Source organism: Mesoplodon bidens, assembly GCF_964165515.1.
Source record: "Mesoplodon bidens genome assembly, chromosome: 3".
Taxonomy (NCBI): domain Eukaryota; kingdom Metazoa; phylum Chordata; class Mammalia; order Artiodactyla; family Ziphiidae; genus Mesoplodon; species Mesoplodon bidens.
Genome location: NC_138178.1, coordinates 143181616 through 143198526, shown reverse-complemented (window position 1 = coordinate 143198526; position 16911 = coordinate 143181616). Strand labels below are relative to the sequence as shown.

The following is a 16911-nucleotide window of genomic DNA, read 5'->3' as shown; positions in this document are numbered from 1 at the left end:
AGAAACCCGTCTTCTTTTGAAGGCTTCCCTATCCCCTTGTGCATGTGATTCTGGTGACGCTGCCTATTTAGCGTCCCAATCCCAAAACGGACATGAAATACAGACCTGGCCAATCATAGTCCTCACTTTCCTAGTCACAATGACTGGCCCAAAGATGGACCTGTGAGCCAAACCAGGTGAAGAAGCAACCTGGAATTTTATATACAAATGCCATGAAAAAGAAAATCTCTCCTCTGGATTCACTAGTTGGGTACGGAAAACCTGATTGCCTGTTACTATAATCTCCTAACCTGCACCCTCCCTGCCCCAATTCTGGCTACATGAAGGAAGTCAGCATGCAACATACTGAAAAATCAAAGCACTAAAACGGAGAATAAGTGTCCATCATTACAGTAATCCCCTGGACACAATGCTTGAGAATCTAAAGTCAGTTCCTCCTCTATACTCTATGTAAATTAATAAATTCCCCTTTTCACTTAAGGTAATTGTGAGCTGAGTATCTGTCGTCTGCAATCTAATCCACGTATATAACTCAAGAAAGAGCTGTATCTCAAAAGAACTAGTAAAGATTAAAAAGATAATACCAAAAAAAAAAAAGATAATACCAAATGAAAGTGAGAATATTAATTACAATTAGTACAAACTTGTCTTCCAAAAAGGGTGTAATTTCTATAAAAATTTTAAACGCAGATACTGTTGACCCCAAAATTCTATTTATAGTTAATTTAACTTACATTTCTAAAAAAACTCACAAATATGCAATAACAAATATACAATGTTATTATCTGCAACATTTGTTACATGAAAAATAAGAAACCTCTATGGACATCAATTGAGGACGGACTAAATATAGCATAATTTATGATGCAATACAATAGAACCATTAAAAAGAAAGATGTGTATCTATATGAATTAATTATTAAATGCCAAGGAGTATAATGTAGTGGTTAAGAGCTTACACTCTAGGAACAGACTATATGGGTTCAACTCACAGTTTGGCCTTTTATCAGCTTGGCTTCTTATTGCAGTAATTTGAGCAAATTACTTAATCTCTCTCTGCTACAATTTCTTCAAATGTAAAATGGTGATATTATTATGAGGATTAAATAAATTAATAGGTTCTATGGCAGGCTGTAGAAAATTATTTCACACTTGGTAAGCTCTTGATAAACTCTGTATTATCATTTTCACTAATATGAAAAATTGCCCAAGATATGATGTTAAAAGAAGAATACATATGAGCAAAGATCACAAACTCAAATACCTATGAGGTGAGGCAGATAACAAATAGGTTAAGTGGGAATTGTGGCAAACTGGAGAATACATGCCCTATCTCAAGCCACTCTAACCAACTACTGTCCTGTGGGAAAGAGGTTGCAGTGTTGCTGAATCTTAAAAAGCTTAAAAGTACAGGTTTATATAAAATGTCATTTTTTTAATGTTAGAAACATACTTTTTTGTAAAGACACAGTATGGGCCTAACGAACATGTGTACTGGTCAGTTATGGCCTGTAGTCTGCCACTGACTGCCACAAAAAGGCATCTCCAGTAGATTAGAAACTAGAAGTGGGGAAGGGAACAAGTGTGTAAAGTCACAACTGAAAAGAAAACACTATAGAGAACTACACTACCACACTCCACAATAAAAGATATTCAGAATAGAATATAGAAATGTAATTGCTCAGAGTACAGTCAGACCTGTGCTCGAATTCTGGCAGGGCCACTGGTGTAATCTTGAGCAAGCTACCTATTTCTCAGGCGGTGTAAACGGAATAATACATTACCTTATAAAGGTTTTAAGGATAAAATAACATGGGCAAAGTGCTAAGCACAAATAGAACACATTTATGCCATATATATGTATGTATATATATAAACTCGACAGATGTTAGCTCTAATTATTTAAACCTGAATGAACAAAATAATTAAATTATGTTCAATATTGTCTATCTTAGAAAGCTGGAAATGTGTAATGGTTTAAAAATTTGTGTCAAAAATGGCTTGACGTGAAAACAGTTTTGGTGCTTATACTTATCTACAACAAAAATAAAATATAGAAGCACTTTATTCCTTGAAATGCAACATAAACGAAGCATGATTTGTCAACATCTAACTTGACTAAATAGTGTGTTCATGTTAGTGCTAAAATACAAGCTCCAAGAGGATAAGGACTGTGTCTGTTTTATTCACTATTGTATCCCTCACTTTAGCACAGAGCCTGGCACATAGTAGGTGTTGATTATTGAACACATTATTTCCTTTCTCCCTCACATTAACTATGTAAGGTAAGCATAATCTCCTCCATTCAACGCTAAGGAAACTGAGGTAAAATGTGGTTAAGTGTCTTGAAAGTGGTAGAAGATGTAGAACATTTGACTCCTATTTTATGCTATTTTGACCTTCAGAATTAACCTTAAAAATAACCTTCAGCATTTTCAGAATCTTTTACCTATAATTTCAATTTTTCATTTTTTAAGATACTTTAAAAAATTACTCTAAAATTACTCTAAAATAATCCTCATACAGATTATGCCCATCAACTAAGAATACATATACAAATTAATTAGAAAATAGATAAGGAAATACATAAAGAAATACATAAGGGAAATATAAAGAAAATATATAAAATATTAAATTTGATAGTATAAAATATCTCAAATAGACATCATTGATATCATCCTATTACCAGTAATAAATATATAGAAAAATACTAAACCCCACTCCATCTACCCTGAACTGTCTTTTTAGTAATAATTCCGAAGTTCTAGTTTATCTAAATGTTTCTCAGTAGCTGCTTCCTAAACTACTAAGTGTCACACCATCCAATTTTTTTTTAATTAAACATCTTCTATGCAAATACTTCATTAATAGGTGCTATGACAAAAGGGCACAGAAGAAGTGAAGAACACCATCACCTGTTTCAAGAACTTTAAAATCTACTTTAAAGATGTTTATACATGAAGCTATTAGCAAATTATGCCAAAACAGCATATGAAGAGGAAACGAAGATTACTGAGTATACAGTTAACCCCTGACACCATCACCTGTTTCAAGAACTTTAAAATCTACTTTAAAGATGTTTATACATGAAGCTATTAGCAAATTATGCCAAAACAGTATATGAAGAGGAAACGAAGATTACTGAGTATACAGTTAACCCTTGAACCAGAGCAGTTTAACTGTACGGGTCCACTTTCACCCAGGATTTTTTTCAGTAAGTACTATAGTACTACACAATCCAAGGTTGGTTGAATCAACATATAAGGAACCTTGGATAGGGGAGAATCACAGCTATGGAGGAACAATTACAAAGTTAAACTCGGGTTTTGGACTGTGGGGTGTGGGGGACAGGGGGTTGGCACCCCTACTTCCCCCCCACCCCACTGTTCAAGAGTCAACTGTATAATCCAAGTTAGACATACATGGCAGGCATTTTCACATACATTATCTCAGTTCTTTTTTAATTAATTAATTAATTAATTAATTAATTTGGTTGCACCAGGTCTTAGTTGCAGCAGGTGGGCTCCTTAGTTGCGACTCGCCAGCTCCTCAGTTGCAGCTCACCAGCTCCTTAGTTGTGGCACATGGGCTCCTTAGTTGTGGCATGTGAACTCTTAGCTGTGGCATGCATGTGAGATCTAGTTCCCTATCAGGGATCGAACCTGGGCCCTCTGCATTGGGAGCACAGAGTCTTAACCACTGTACCACCAGGGAAGTCCCGTTTTTTTTGTTGTTGTTGGGTTTTTTGTTTGTTTTTTGTTTTAATATTTATTTATTTGGCTGCGTCAGGTCTCAGTTGCGGCACGTGGGCTCTCTAGTTGTGGTGTGCCGGCTCTAGAGCTGCAGGGCATGTGGGATCTTAGTTGCCCGACCAGGGATCGAACCTGTGTTCCCTGCACTGGAAGGCAGATTCTTAACCACTGGAAGTCCCCTCAGCTCTCAACAACTGTGAGGTAAGCATTGCCATCTTCATTTTAGAGAAGGAAATTGAAATTCATAGAGGTTAAATGACTTTCCAAAATAAAGGGCATATCAGGATCTGAGATCTGAGATACAAGTCTGACTCCAAAGTCTTTTTTCTTTTTTTTCTTTAAACTACATCTTGCAGCCTCCCACATGTACATGATTACAGGGTGTAGCAACATTTATAAACACTAAAGGAAAAGAAAGAAAGACATCATTGTAGAGAATAATTCCTAGGAAAGATTTTGTTGCGGAAATGAAGTGTGAGCTGAGTTGGAAATTAAAAGTAAAACTGAAACTACTGTTAATTTTGTGATTAATACCAAAAAATTTCCAAATGAAAAAAAATCTAAATATTTTCCCTTCGGTTTATAATGACTGGACCTAATCGCTGAAATTTTTCATCCTTTTTTCCATTTCTTATCCTCTTGCATTTTTAATGTATAATCTACCCCTCCCCCATAATCATTCCCATTATAAAGCCAAAAAAAAAAAAAAACACCTAAGCCTGATATCCTATATTTCTCTCTCCGGCTGGTCAAGATACTAAAGGATAGAAACCTATATTGCCATATGAGCCTCCTTCATGTTAGTGGTGAGAAAAGCTGAGAGAGAGAGTTAAATAATACTGCTCAAAGTTACAGGACTTTACTGGCCAAACTAGCATTAGATAGAGTCTTCTAGAGTTCCTTCTGTGGCCCTGTGCTCCTTAATTTTTTCTCACCAAAGTACCAATAACAGAAGAACAATGAGGTCTGGAGTTATACAATAGGTTCACTTGAAATTTCTTTCAAGTGTGATTTTGTCTAAAAGCTCCTTTAAAATTCTACATCCATGCCTAATTTACTCATGCTTACTGTAATATTAAAGTGGTTTAAATTATATACTCTAAGTAAAATTGATACTTCAAGAATTATTATGTTTGTTCCCATAGCTTAGATTCTAAGGCTTAGAATCCTTAGAGTATCCCTTGAACACAATGTCATGTATCCCAACTTGAGAAGCAGGGCACAAATTGCGTAAAGTTCCTTCCACCACATTTGCTTGGTCCTTTATTTGTCAAATCAGTAAATTTTTTAAAGCATAGTAAATTTAATTCCATTCTTTCAAAATGTATACTTACTGGCAAAACTATTGTAAAAGTTGTTGGAGTTGTTTATTTTAATTACAATATAGTCAAGAAGTTCTACTTACTTAGTTTAAATCAATTAAGTACAAACTCACTTATGAACTCATTAAACAACCTGGATGGAACTTCTACATCACAATACCTCATTAGACATTTGCTTTTCAGGGAGGCCGCTCAAAAATTAAGTAAGGTTTCATGCTATTCATATTAAATACAGATCCAATTACTTTTTATTTTTAACATCTTTATTGGAGTATAATTGCTTTACAATCGTTTGTTAGTTTCTGCTTTATAACAAAGTGAATCAGCTATACATATACATATATCCCCATAACTCCTCCCTCTTGCATCTCCCTCCCACCCTCCCAATCCCACCCCTCTAGGTGGTCACAAAGCACTGAGAGATCCAACTACTTTTAAACAGGTGAAATAATCTTTTCTTCTTCCTTGGTATTCATCTTCTCTGCCCAGAGTTGAAGGAAGAAACCCCTTGTGGTTTAAATTTTTTTTTTAGGATTTTTTTTTTTAGGATTTTTTTTTAACATCTCAAATTCCAAATATGCTTAGTTCTTCAATCCTATTTACAGGTGCAAAGTATAGAGTTTATCTATTTTACTCACTGTATCAAAAAAGCACCCCATTCACCTTAACCAGGAATCTCTCACCAGTAAGAGAAAAACAGATTCATTCATCATTTCCTCCCCAATAACATACTGCTGATTCTCCATGACATACCTTAAAGTCAAACAGTCATATGTATCTTGAATACAGTTAAAACTCTTAACTATGTTTACATACTACTAATTTATAAAGTCTTTGGCCAGTGGTGATAGTATTAAATGTATTCAATAGAAGTTAATGTAATGATTTCTTATTTTAATCACTAATACATTGCTTCCAACCAAAAATTCATGAAAGAATGACCTAGTTTGAGAAATAGGCTTCTTTTTAATAACAGTCATACAGATCAATATTGGTATGTTTGCCAGTACACACAATTCCATTTCACAGGATATAGGTTTTGTTTGCAATAGTGATTTGCCTTACTTAATGACAACATCTATTCTCAAAAGATATATTTATATATCTTTATCAATAAATGGGCTTTTCAGAAAATAATATTGACACACATAATGCACAAGGATAAGCATGAGGAATGAAATAAAATAAACGACTGAACAATTCCGGAGTCAAATGATTATTACCTCCTTAGCTTAGAACTTGTTTTTTAAATATTTTGAATGACTTTATTTATAAATGACTGAAATACTCCCTACATGTAACTAATATTTTTGGTTTCTAGTTTACAATTAGTCTTTTATCTAATCTTTATTATCTAGTTTTATATATGTCTAATAACTCTTCCTGATTACAAATCTACAATTTAGTGCAATAAAATGTATATTACTAGAGCAAAAACATGATTTTAAAATGCCCTTTCCTAAAAATTTGTATCTTTTTCTCATCCATGCCACTGTTAGTGAATATTTAGGTAATGGATTATCACCTTTATCTAAGTGCTTTGGTATACCAAACATTAGCAGTGGCTAGCTAATACGATATTTAATAACCAACGAAACATAATCTATCCCACTCTATATCACAAACATATAAGTATTCATTATTTTCCTGATGTTTCCATGGAACTTACAGTGGTAGAAGTAGTGTGCTCCCTTGATAAACAGCTTCTTTAGAAACAGACAAAAATAGGTGAAAAATGACACATTTGATATAGTGAGCCTGCTGTGTACTTGTTAAGACTTTAAGTATAATTACTACTGAAGTTGTAAAAAAATAATAAAAATTCCTACATCTGCCCCACATCTTCTTTCTAGTTTCAAAGCAACAGATATTTATTTGCCTCATGTTATTCATCATCACATTGTCTTCAGTCTGTTAAAAATAGTAATAGAGGGCTTCCCTGGCGGCGCAGTGGTTGAGAGTCCGCCTGCTGATGCAGGGGACACGGGTTCGTGCCCCGGTCCGGGAAGATCCCACATGCCGCGGAGCGGCTGGGCCCGTGAGCCATGGCCGCTGAGCCTGCGCGTCCGGAGCCTGTGCTCCACAACGGGAGAAAGCACAACAGTGAGAGGCCCGCGTACCGCAAAAAAAAAAAAAAAAATAGTAATAGAAGTAAAGAACGTTAGATACAGATGCATTAAAAACTAGAGCTTAGGGCTTCCCTGGTGGCGCAGTGGTTGAGAATCTGCCTGCTAATGCAGGGGACACGGGTTCGAGCCCTGGTCTGGGAGGATCCCCCATGCCGCAGAGCAACTAGGCCCAGAGCAACTAGGCCCGTGAGCCACAACTACTGAGCCTGCGCGTCTGGAGCCTGTGCTGCGTTAACAAGAGAGGCCGCGATAGTGAGAGTCCCGCGCACCGCGATGAAGAGTGGCCCCCGCCTGCCACAACTAGAGAAAGCCCTCACACAGAAACGAAGACGCAACACAGCAAAAATTAATTAATTAATTAATTAACTCCTACCCCCAACATCTTCTTAAAAAAAAAAAAAAACCTAGAGCTTAAGGGTTTTTGGTATATGGTCTTCGGTGATAAAGACCATATAACTTTCATTTCTAACAAATCAACATAAAACAGTTACTAACAAAGATACTGTTTTTAGAGATCGACAATAATCTTCAACATAAAATGTTTCCATGAAAACCTATGTAAATGTTTCCATTTTCCTGAACAAAAAGATAATATAACTAAAATATCCATGTTACATTAACTATCATACTCTGATTTCCAAGTTCTGAATGATTCAAGATAGTAATACAAAAAAGAAATGCCTTTGCTAAATATTTTCCTACCATATTCTTTCAAAATTCTAACAGTTAATTCATTTGATACAAAGTTTCAATAGACTGTGTACCATATTTGCCAAATCAATAGCTGAGATAAAGATTACAAAAACACCTAGAAGATGAAAAGTTTCAAAGTGGTATAAAAACTATCTTTCAAGACATAATCAAAGATGTCACAAAGAAATCAAAGATTTTAGAAATGACAACACAATTCACCAAAATACTAACATATTGTAAAATGTGTGCATTTCCTCTAAAATATGTAAAACCTCTAAAACCTCTAAGTTTTCCTCTAAAACCTCTGTAAAACAGACTTAGATAAAATACTTAAAATCACTCTTATGAAACATGGAGAAGATATTTTATAAAACAAGCCCTCCACCTTTAATAAAGCCATAAATTATAACTCACAAAATCAAGGTTTTAAGTGTGGCCTCAATTCAATTTTCTTAAGTATGAAATCATAGTACTTAAGTTCAGTAAAGAATAGTTTTACATAGTAAAACTGCAGTATTTGGAAGTTCTACAAGACAAAATTGTGCAACATGGCTTTATTTCTGTAGGTTTTCTTTGTGTATACAAAATCACATGGAATGTTAAGACCATAAATATTAAGCTGTTTGTAGTAAAATCCACTATTCAGACTGGGGACTGGTGCTCTTTCCTCTGATTCTTCTCCACATTTCCAGGCTCTGTCATAGCAGACAATACTTATATCACTAACTTTACGTAAAAATCTCTCAGAGTTATTTCTGACTTCAAATATCCATTTTATCACCAAATTCTATTGTCCTCTGTTACCACTTCTCCCAAATGTGCAACTTCCTTTTCATTCCTTCACCTATATCCTTATTCCTGACCCTAGACTTCTCCCCCTAAACTACTATACCTCATTCTCATAAGACAGTTTCCCTAGATTGTCTTTAATTCCACTGCCAAAGTTCTCTCATTGACATTCTGCTCGTGCCACCTACCTATCCTACCTGGGCATTCCAGGGCCTTTGCATTACATTTTTATTTTGCTCCAGAGCCTCACCCTCAGCAACATATTCATTTATAAGGTTGCCAATGACTTTCAACTCCCCTTTAAAATGTCAGTTTCTTCTTAGCCCTGCTAAATGTACCAAATTATCCCTTCAGGTAATCACATTTGCTCCTAATCCATCTGAGTATGGAATACCTTTTACATTTATCTCTCAATCACACAAGTAATTTATTTAGACAATTTTAGCACAGTGATGACATACACTGTTTCTTTAGTTGTTTGCATACCAATGTCATCCCTATTGGACTGCAGAGACACAGATAAGGGCTGCATCTTTCAAAGCATTCTGTACAACAGCTATCTACAATGTCACTTAACCCAGGTAAGATGATTCACTAAATAAAACTATTATAGAAAGCTTAAATAAAAAAGAAAAATTTTTAATCTCTATGGTTTAACTTTAAAACATCTATGACCTTTCATTTCCATGGACAGTTGACATACTTTGGTTTCTATTAAGCTTCATTCTCACTACTCTAATAATTTTCAAAGCACAGCTAGAATTTAAAGTGCAAGTTGAGGGTTGATATAGGGTATATACTTTTACACCCCGCAATTAGATTCTTTGAAAAACAGCAATGTCAACTCCAAGACTTCTGAGTTACAACTGAATCTTCATACAAGGCAAGAACTTCAGCACCAAAAGAAGAGAACAGCGCATCTTCTAATGGGGGGGCGGGGGGCGGAGGAGGGTCCCTTCCCTGCAACTGGTTTAGACTAGTTTCTCTATCGCAGGGGCTTTCAATTAGGAAAATTCAATAAATCACCATTAACATCTGGAAACAATATCAGAGAAAGGCTACCCAGTTACTTAAAAGACAGGAAGGGGTACCATGGAAATCTTTTTTCATAAAACTCAGCAGCCAAATTAAGCTTTGCATTTATCTTACCAAGAGAGATTTTTTTCTACCTAATAATAAAAGCAAGTCTCATTCAATTTAGTTCCTTCTCGAGCACCGTCTCAACCTGTCAGAATTTGACAAGGGAAAAAAATTTAAAAGTGCGTGTGTGTGTGTGTGTGTGTGTGTGTGTGTGTGTGTTGGGGGGGCGGGAGGTGGGAGGAGAACACCAGGATTCCCGTCTACCTCGCTTCTTTTTCCGAAATCAGCAAGTCCTGGATTTCCTTCACTCCGAACTAAGCCCTCAGGTTCCAAATATAGTTATTTAACCCCCACCTCGCCACTCAATTACACAGAAACCTTACCAACTACAGAACCACAGCAGAAACCCCTACGAATCGGCTTGCTATTCATCTCGGAAGTCATGCCCTGCAGCAACTGCCTGTCGCCGAACTGAGGGATGTTACCCAAATACAGCGCAACGGAATCAGACATGCAGAGCACACGCGGCTTCCGCGAGGGAGGGAAATGCGACCCGGGAAAAGTGCGCTCCTCACAAGCCTCGGGACCATCCGGGCCGGGGGCGGGTGGTCCCAGAAAGGAGGGGAACAGAGGAGCCCGAGTGGGGGAATCCTTCCCTCTCAAGTAAAAAGGGCTGGATCCCCGGCCGCAGATAACAGTCTGTCCCTCTAAGAAAACGAAGAGGCGGGCAGAGGGCCCTTTGCTTGGGAAGGCGGAATGCAAACACTTTCCGAGGTCCGGGTGCAAGCCGATCCCCCACCTCCCGGGGGAGACGAGGGGTGTCCCGTGGGTGGCTGAGGGGATTCCCGGCTCGCGAGGGGCAGCCGGAGGCGGAGCAGAGTTTCGCCTAACGAACACCCGTGTCGGCTCCGGCCGGTGCCCCGCGAAAGCACGGCTAGAGCAGAGCGGGGCCGCCCGGGTGGGGGGAAGGGAAAGGAGGGAGGGGTTGGAAATGGGATTCCCCCCTCTCTGGGACCAGCAGTAGCGGAGGAAGCGCGCGGGCCGGCCGAGAGCGGCGTGCTCCAGCTTGCGGAGCCGGGATCCCGCCGCCTGCACTGGCAGCAAGGAGCCCCGCACCGGCCGCCGCACCGGCCCCTCCGTCCCCAGGGGCCCAGGACTTAGGGTGCGAAGGCACTGGGACCTGACATCCCACGGGGTCGGCCCCAGCTCCCGGGCGACCCCGCGGGAACACCCCAACCTCCAGCAGTTCTCAGCGGTTGTAAAACGTCCGCCCCCCCCCAGTCCCCTTCCTCAACCTTCCCTCCTCCCGAGGCCACAGAGAAGGGTCACCACAGGCGAGAAGCCTGAGGCAAGCCGGGGACAGCAGCCGCGGCGGTCCTGGACCTCCTTCCCCCGGTTACCTGTGAGGACTCCGACCCGGATTTGATGGTCGTGGTTAGTGAGGATCATCCCCTCGGTCGCCATGTTTCCCAGCGCAGTCACCGCACTGACGGGAGCCGGGAAAAGCCAGAGCCCGGAGCGCGCGGGCCGGGAGCGCGCTCGCCTCGGAAAGCGCGAGAGCGCCCGGGAAGCGTGAGGCGAGCGTGAAGCGAGCGCTCGGCGGCCTGCGCGAGTGACAGGCCGGGCCCGGAGGGCGCGAGTCCGCGGGGGGAAGTAGGCGGAGTCAGGGCGCGCGACCTCGAGTCCGAGACAGCGAGCTGCGGGTGGGTTACGCGGTGGCTGCTGAGGGAGAGCGCGCGGAGGCGTAGGAACGAGGCGGGAGAGACTCTTGTCGCTTTGCGGAGCGCGAGACCCAGGGCCGCTGGACGGCAGGAGACTGAGGGGAAAGGAGAGCACAAGCTCGGGAGGTCGCGGGGGCGGACTCCGGGACAGGGGCGGAGCTACACCGCGAATCGTGGAACTCGTGGCGAGTGAGGGGAGGAGTGAGAGCTCAGTTGCCGAGTGCTGGGAGCGGGAAGGAGCCGCCACAGCCCGAGCAGAACCAGATAACGCTCCTGGGCGCGCGAGTAGCGCGGGATTGGTTGGGAGAACGCGGGTACGCGCGAGACATGAACGCTGCCTCAGCCGAGCTCCAGACAGAAGCAATCTCCTGCCGAGCCCGGCGTTTGTCAGCTACTCCGGGCGGCTGTTGGGGCGGCAAAGCAGCTTTCCCGAGGGGAAGAGGAAAGGCGCCAGGGACCCTGGAGGTGCCTTAGAAAGCTGCGTGGGTGGCAGAACCGCAGCTGCTGTGACAGCCCGCGGTTGGCGAAGGAGGAGGTATCCTATCCTGCCTTATCTTCCCGCTTGCCGCCGTAGCGTAGGATTTCCCAACTCCAAGTCTGTACCTTCAGGAGGATCCTCACTAGCGAAGCTTAGGAGCCTGCGGCAGAGCATCTTGAGGAGAGATAGCTGGCTTCTCTTTCTCCCGCTGTCGCATGGTTTTGTGGCATCAGGCTTCTTCGCTAAAGGCTCTGCTTTTAGGTGAAAAGCATCAATCTTAGAGAATGAGATTAGAGAATGTTCCTCCCCCCTGAGCCACAATCACAAACCTGGGAATAGAACCCCGGTGGTGGCAATTTTCATTTCAGTATTTGTGGGATATGAGGTTACCATGAAAATAGCTTTTGTTGCCACTTATCTTCATGTGTCTTTCATAAAGTGTGATATGAATCACCTGTGGCTATTTCACATGGGTTTCTTAGTTCCCTTCTTTCTAGCCCTTTCAACTTCTGAATAAAAAACAGTATATACACACACATGTATATGTATTTTTTTTTCTTCTCAGCTTTGGTAAAACCGGGAAGCATAAAAATGAAAAGCAAAATGTCAAAAAAATGTATAATCATCAACATTTGTATACAATTAAAATCTCAGTTTGATGGTTATGTTTTATTGTGCCAACTAGAACGTGGACTTACACCTGAAGATTCACATTGTTATGTATTTCATTTTAAATAATGGGAGTACAAAGGGGATAATGGGTGGAATTGAGGTGGGAGAAAATTAATTAGTAAAATTTCTTTTGAGTATGTGTATTGCTAGTATTTTTGACAGTGGATTTAAAATTGAAGCCAGATCATGAACCCACCTCCTATAATAATCTATCACCATAGAGCCTGGGAGCCAATGGATTCTTAACTAGTTTCAAATGAGAGATATATATGTGAAAGTATGTTTTCTTTATTTCAAACTAAAGATGAGCAAATGGTTGGTTACATTACCTTTCTATCTTTATTCCCTCTAACGCCCCCAAATTTGAAATGATTTTAAAATGTCTTGAATTTTCGGAGAGATAAATTCTAATCCTGCCCACTATAGGTTCTGTAACCTTAAATGAATTGGGGTCTTTTTCTTTATCCTTTATATAAGCTGGTAGATAAGCACCCCTTCCATTTAGAATATTCCGTTATTATTCATGGAAAGAAACTGGCACTTTTGTTTCACAAATAACAGAAAACAAGGGACTTTCTGTATCTATAAAAGCAGCAATGGTGAAATTCATTAAAATTTTCATTGGGGGACTTCCCTGGTGGTTCAGTGGTTAAGAATCCGCCTGCCAGTGCAGGGGACACAGGTTCGAGCCCTGGTCCGGGAAGATCCCACATGCCGCAGAGCAACTAAGTCCGTGTGCCACAACTACTGAGCCTGTGCTCTAGAGCCCGCGAGCCACAACTATTGAAGCCCGCATGCTGCAACTACTGAAGCCTGTGCTCCGCAACGAGAAGTCACCACAGTGAGAAGCCCACGCACCGCAATGAAGAGTAGCCCCCACTCACCACAACTAGAGAAAGCCCGCGCGCAGCAACGAAGACCCAATGCAGCCAAAAATAAATAAATAAATAATAAATTTATTTTAAAAATTTTGATTGGGAAGGGTGAAGATGAATTAAGCCTTTTAAAGTATATGGAGGTTAGTTTGTTAAACCTGCTAAAATTGCTGAAAAGAAGTAATGTTAATAGAATTAAACTGGACAATTATAATAGATGCTTGTCTTTCAACAATTTACCTCAAGTATATTCATCTCAGCTGAATTTAGGAAGCTCTAAGAAAATTTACACAGGAAAAGCCTAGTGACCTTGCTGTCTAGTGGGACTTTTTGTTTTACTGCTGGTTATTGAATGAATATTGCAGTATCCACATGCTTTTTAACTCCCGTTACCATGTGACATTTCTTCAGAATTCATCTGGGAATCAAGTGTTACAACAAAGGAAACTTTCTGGAAAGTAGGAAGAGAGTAGCATTTCCAAAGATCGATAAATGTCTCAGGAACATATTGCGGGTGGGTAGAAAGTGGAAAAGTTCGGAGTTTGTATATAAAGCATTACAAGTACCGAGGGATTTATTCTCTCCATTCCTGAGATTTTAGTAATGAAAATTGAGTTTACACTAACAGAACATAAAAGATGGGTAAACACTTGGCTGTCATAATGACTTTCATTATAAAGATGAAAGTTTATCAGTAGAAGTGAATTGCTGAATGAAGGACAGTTGAGTTTTTCTGGTACTGGTGTATTTACATTTAGTCCTCCTAGTATTTTAGTTTTCCTGTGGTTAATCACACTTTCAATATAAATAAGGCAAAAGTTTACTAGCTTTTCTCGGGTTAGACTCTCCTCATTAGCACTAGATGCAAGCAAGAACAAATTTGGTAATGCATTATTCTTCCACTAAGGCTTATTCTACTCTTGCCTCTTTCCCGATTGGCTAATAGCCACAACTGAGTGGATTACAAATGGGTGCAAGCAACATTTTGAATATACTTAATGTCACTGAACTGTACACTTTAAAATGATTAAAATGGTAAATTTTGTTAGGTGTTTTTCGCACAATTTTTAAAAAACTGGATGTAAGGTGAAGCTCTGGTTGATTTTAACATAGTATTTTCCCCAAAGGAAGGGTGATAGAGTTCAGATGAACTTTTGACTGACTGAATCAGGCAATGTATTAGTTCTTAGGGCTGCCATAACTAAGTACCACTAACTCAGTGACTTAAAACAACAGAAATTTATTCTCTCATGGTTCTGGAGGCCAGAAATCTAAAATCAATGTGTCAGCAAAGCCATGCTCACTCTAAAGTCTCTAGAGAAGAGTTCTTCCCTTGCCTCTTTCTAGCTTCCAGTGGTTACCTGCAATCCTTGGCGTTCCTTGACTTACAGTTGCATCACTCAGTCTTGGCCTTTGTCTTCACATGGCCTTCTTCCCTGTGTGTATTTTTACTTGCTCTTCTTATAAGAATACCAGTCATTGGATTTAGGGCCCATATTAATCCAGTATGACCTCATCTTAACTAATCACATCTCCAAAGACCCTATTTCCAAATTCCAAGGTCCTATGTGGATGTGAAATTTGAGGGGACACTATTCAACCCAGTACAGGTGGTCATAGATTACATTACTGTGTAAACATATAAATTACAAACTCAGCCTATTAGAAAAGAATGTTCAGAAGTTTCTCTAAAAGCTAGACTTAGGGACTTCCCTGGTGGCGCAGTGGTTAAGAATCCACCTGCCAATGTTGGGGACACGGGTTCGATCCCTGGTCTGGGAAAATCCCACATGCCGTGGAGCAACTAAGCCCGTGCCCCACAACTACTAAGCCTGCGCTCTAGAGCCTGCGAGCCACAACTACTGAAGCCCACAGGCCTAGAGCCCGTGCTCCGCAACAAGAGAAGCCACCGCAATGAGAAGCCTGCACACCACAACAAAGAGCAACCCCCGCTCAATGCAACTAGAGAAAGCCCGCACGCAGCAACGAAGACCCAACGCAGCCAAAAATAAATAAATAATTTTTTAAAAGAAATAGAAAGCTGAGATATAGAAATTAGACACGTTTTTAGAGAAAATACAGCTCTATAGAATAGAGAATACTGGGGAAATTTTAAATTTTCGACCTAATTAGCCTAATGCTTTTCCCCCAGAAGTAGTTTTCTAAATTAGAAATTTCCAAAGTCTAATAAGATAAATTTAGTCAGTCCTACTAATGAAATTGACATTTTGGTTTTAGTTCTGATGCCCTTGTTATCTTTTAGTAAATTGGAGCTGAGCCACATCAATTTCTCATGGAGTTTGATGACACTTATTTGGGAACAACTAGGACAATGTTTTCCGATGTCTGCCATGTTTATTAAAATTAATTGAACTTTTCCTTCCTTGGGCTTTTGATATTATATTCTGCTGCACAGATTGCTGCTTGAATAATTTTGTGCCACAGTCCTTTGTATTTTTCCTCACACTTACTCTCTTCCTCTGAGGTCCCCAACTGGAAATCCAGATGAATGAGGCTGTTTTTGGTTGTAAGTGACTGACGCTAGTTTAAGCCTAAAGGAATTCATTGGCTCATGCAGCTAGGAAGTTCAGACATGTATTGGCTTCTGTAAGCTATAATTTAGATGAGTAATTTTTGAGTCCATCTAGGGACACCGGGAAACTCCAAGATCTTTTCAGAGGGTCTACAAAGTCAAAAGTATTTTCATACTAATACTAAGCCATTATGTGCCTTTCTCCTCTCATTTTCTCATTTGATACAGTAGAATTTTCCAGAGGCTACATGATGTGTAGTGATGTCATCACTCTGATAGCTAATGGAATGTGTGTTTGTATATTCTTATATTTAAAAAAATTTTAATATAGTAAATACCAATAGGTATAACCTACTTAAACAAAAGCTCTTTGGAGTCCTCAATAATTTTTAAGAGTGTAAAGGGGTCCTGAGACCAAAATCTTGGAAACCATAAGTTTAGGTCATGTCTCCATCCCAAAGCACTAAGGCAAAGGTAATAGCATTTTCTAATTGGTTGGCCTCAGTCATGTGCTCACCCAGAGGATCAGGATCAGATGAACCCCTACCAAATAGACAAAGATCAAGGGAGGATGCATCTGGGTACCATATGTAAGGCTAGTGCCTTGATAGATTAGTAGTTAGTCAGAAAGGGTTTAAACTGAAATGTCAAGTGAAACTTAAAATTGTTTCTGGTGATCAAAAGTTGAAAAGCTGGATACTTCCATTAAGGCATCTGAAGTAGCATAACAGTTGGGAAAATAAATGCATAACACCCCTCCACACACACACACAAAATCTCCTATCTCTCTCTACCATTACTATAGATTTTAATCTTTTCTGAGGGCTTTAATTTATACATTTGATACCACCCACATTGTTTCATGTT

General features: G+C 39.9%; 1 protein-coding gene across 3 annotated transcripts in view; it reads right to left on the bottom strand.

Annotated features, from left to right (window-relative positions):
• GPHN (gephyrin) overlaps positions 1–11581 on the bottom strand; it is a 639047-nt gene extending 627466 nt beyond the window's left edge. For all 3 annotated transcript variants that reach the window (XM_081229975.1, XM_081229976.1, XM_081229977.1), the window contains exon 1: positions 11166–11581. In XM_081229975.1, the coding sequence (XP_081086101.1) occupies positions 11166–11229 (64 nt within the window). In that variant the 5' untranslated portion in view covers positions 11230–11581. The remainder of the gene's footprint in view (positions 1–11165) is intronic.
• Positions 11582–16911: the final 5330 nt, after the last annotated feature.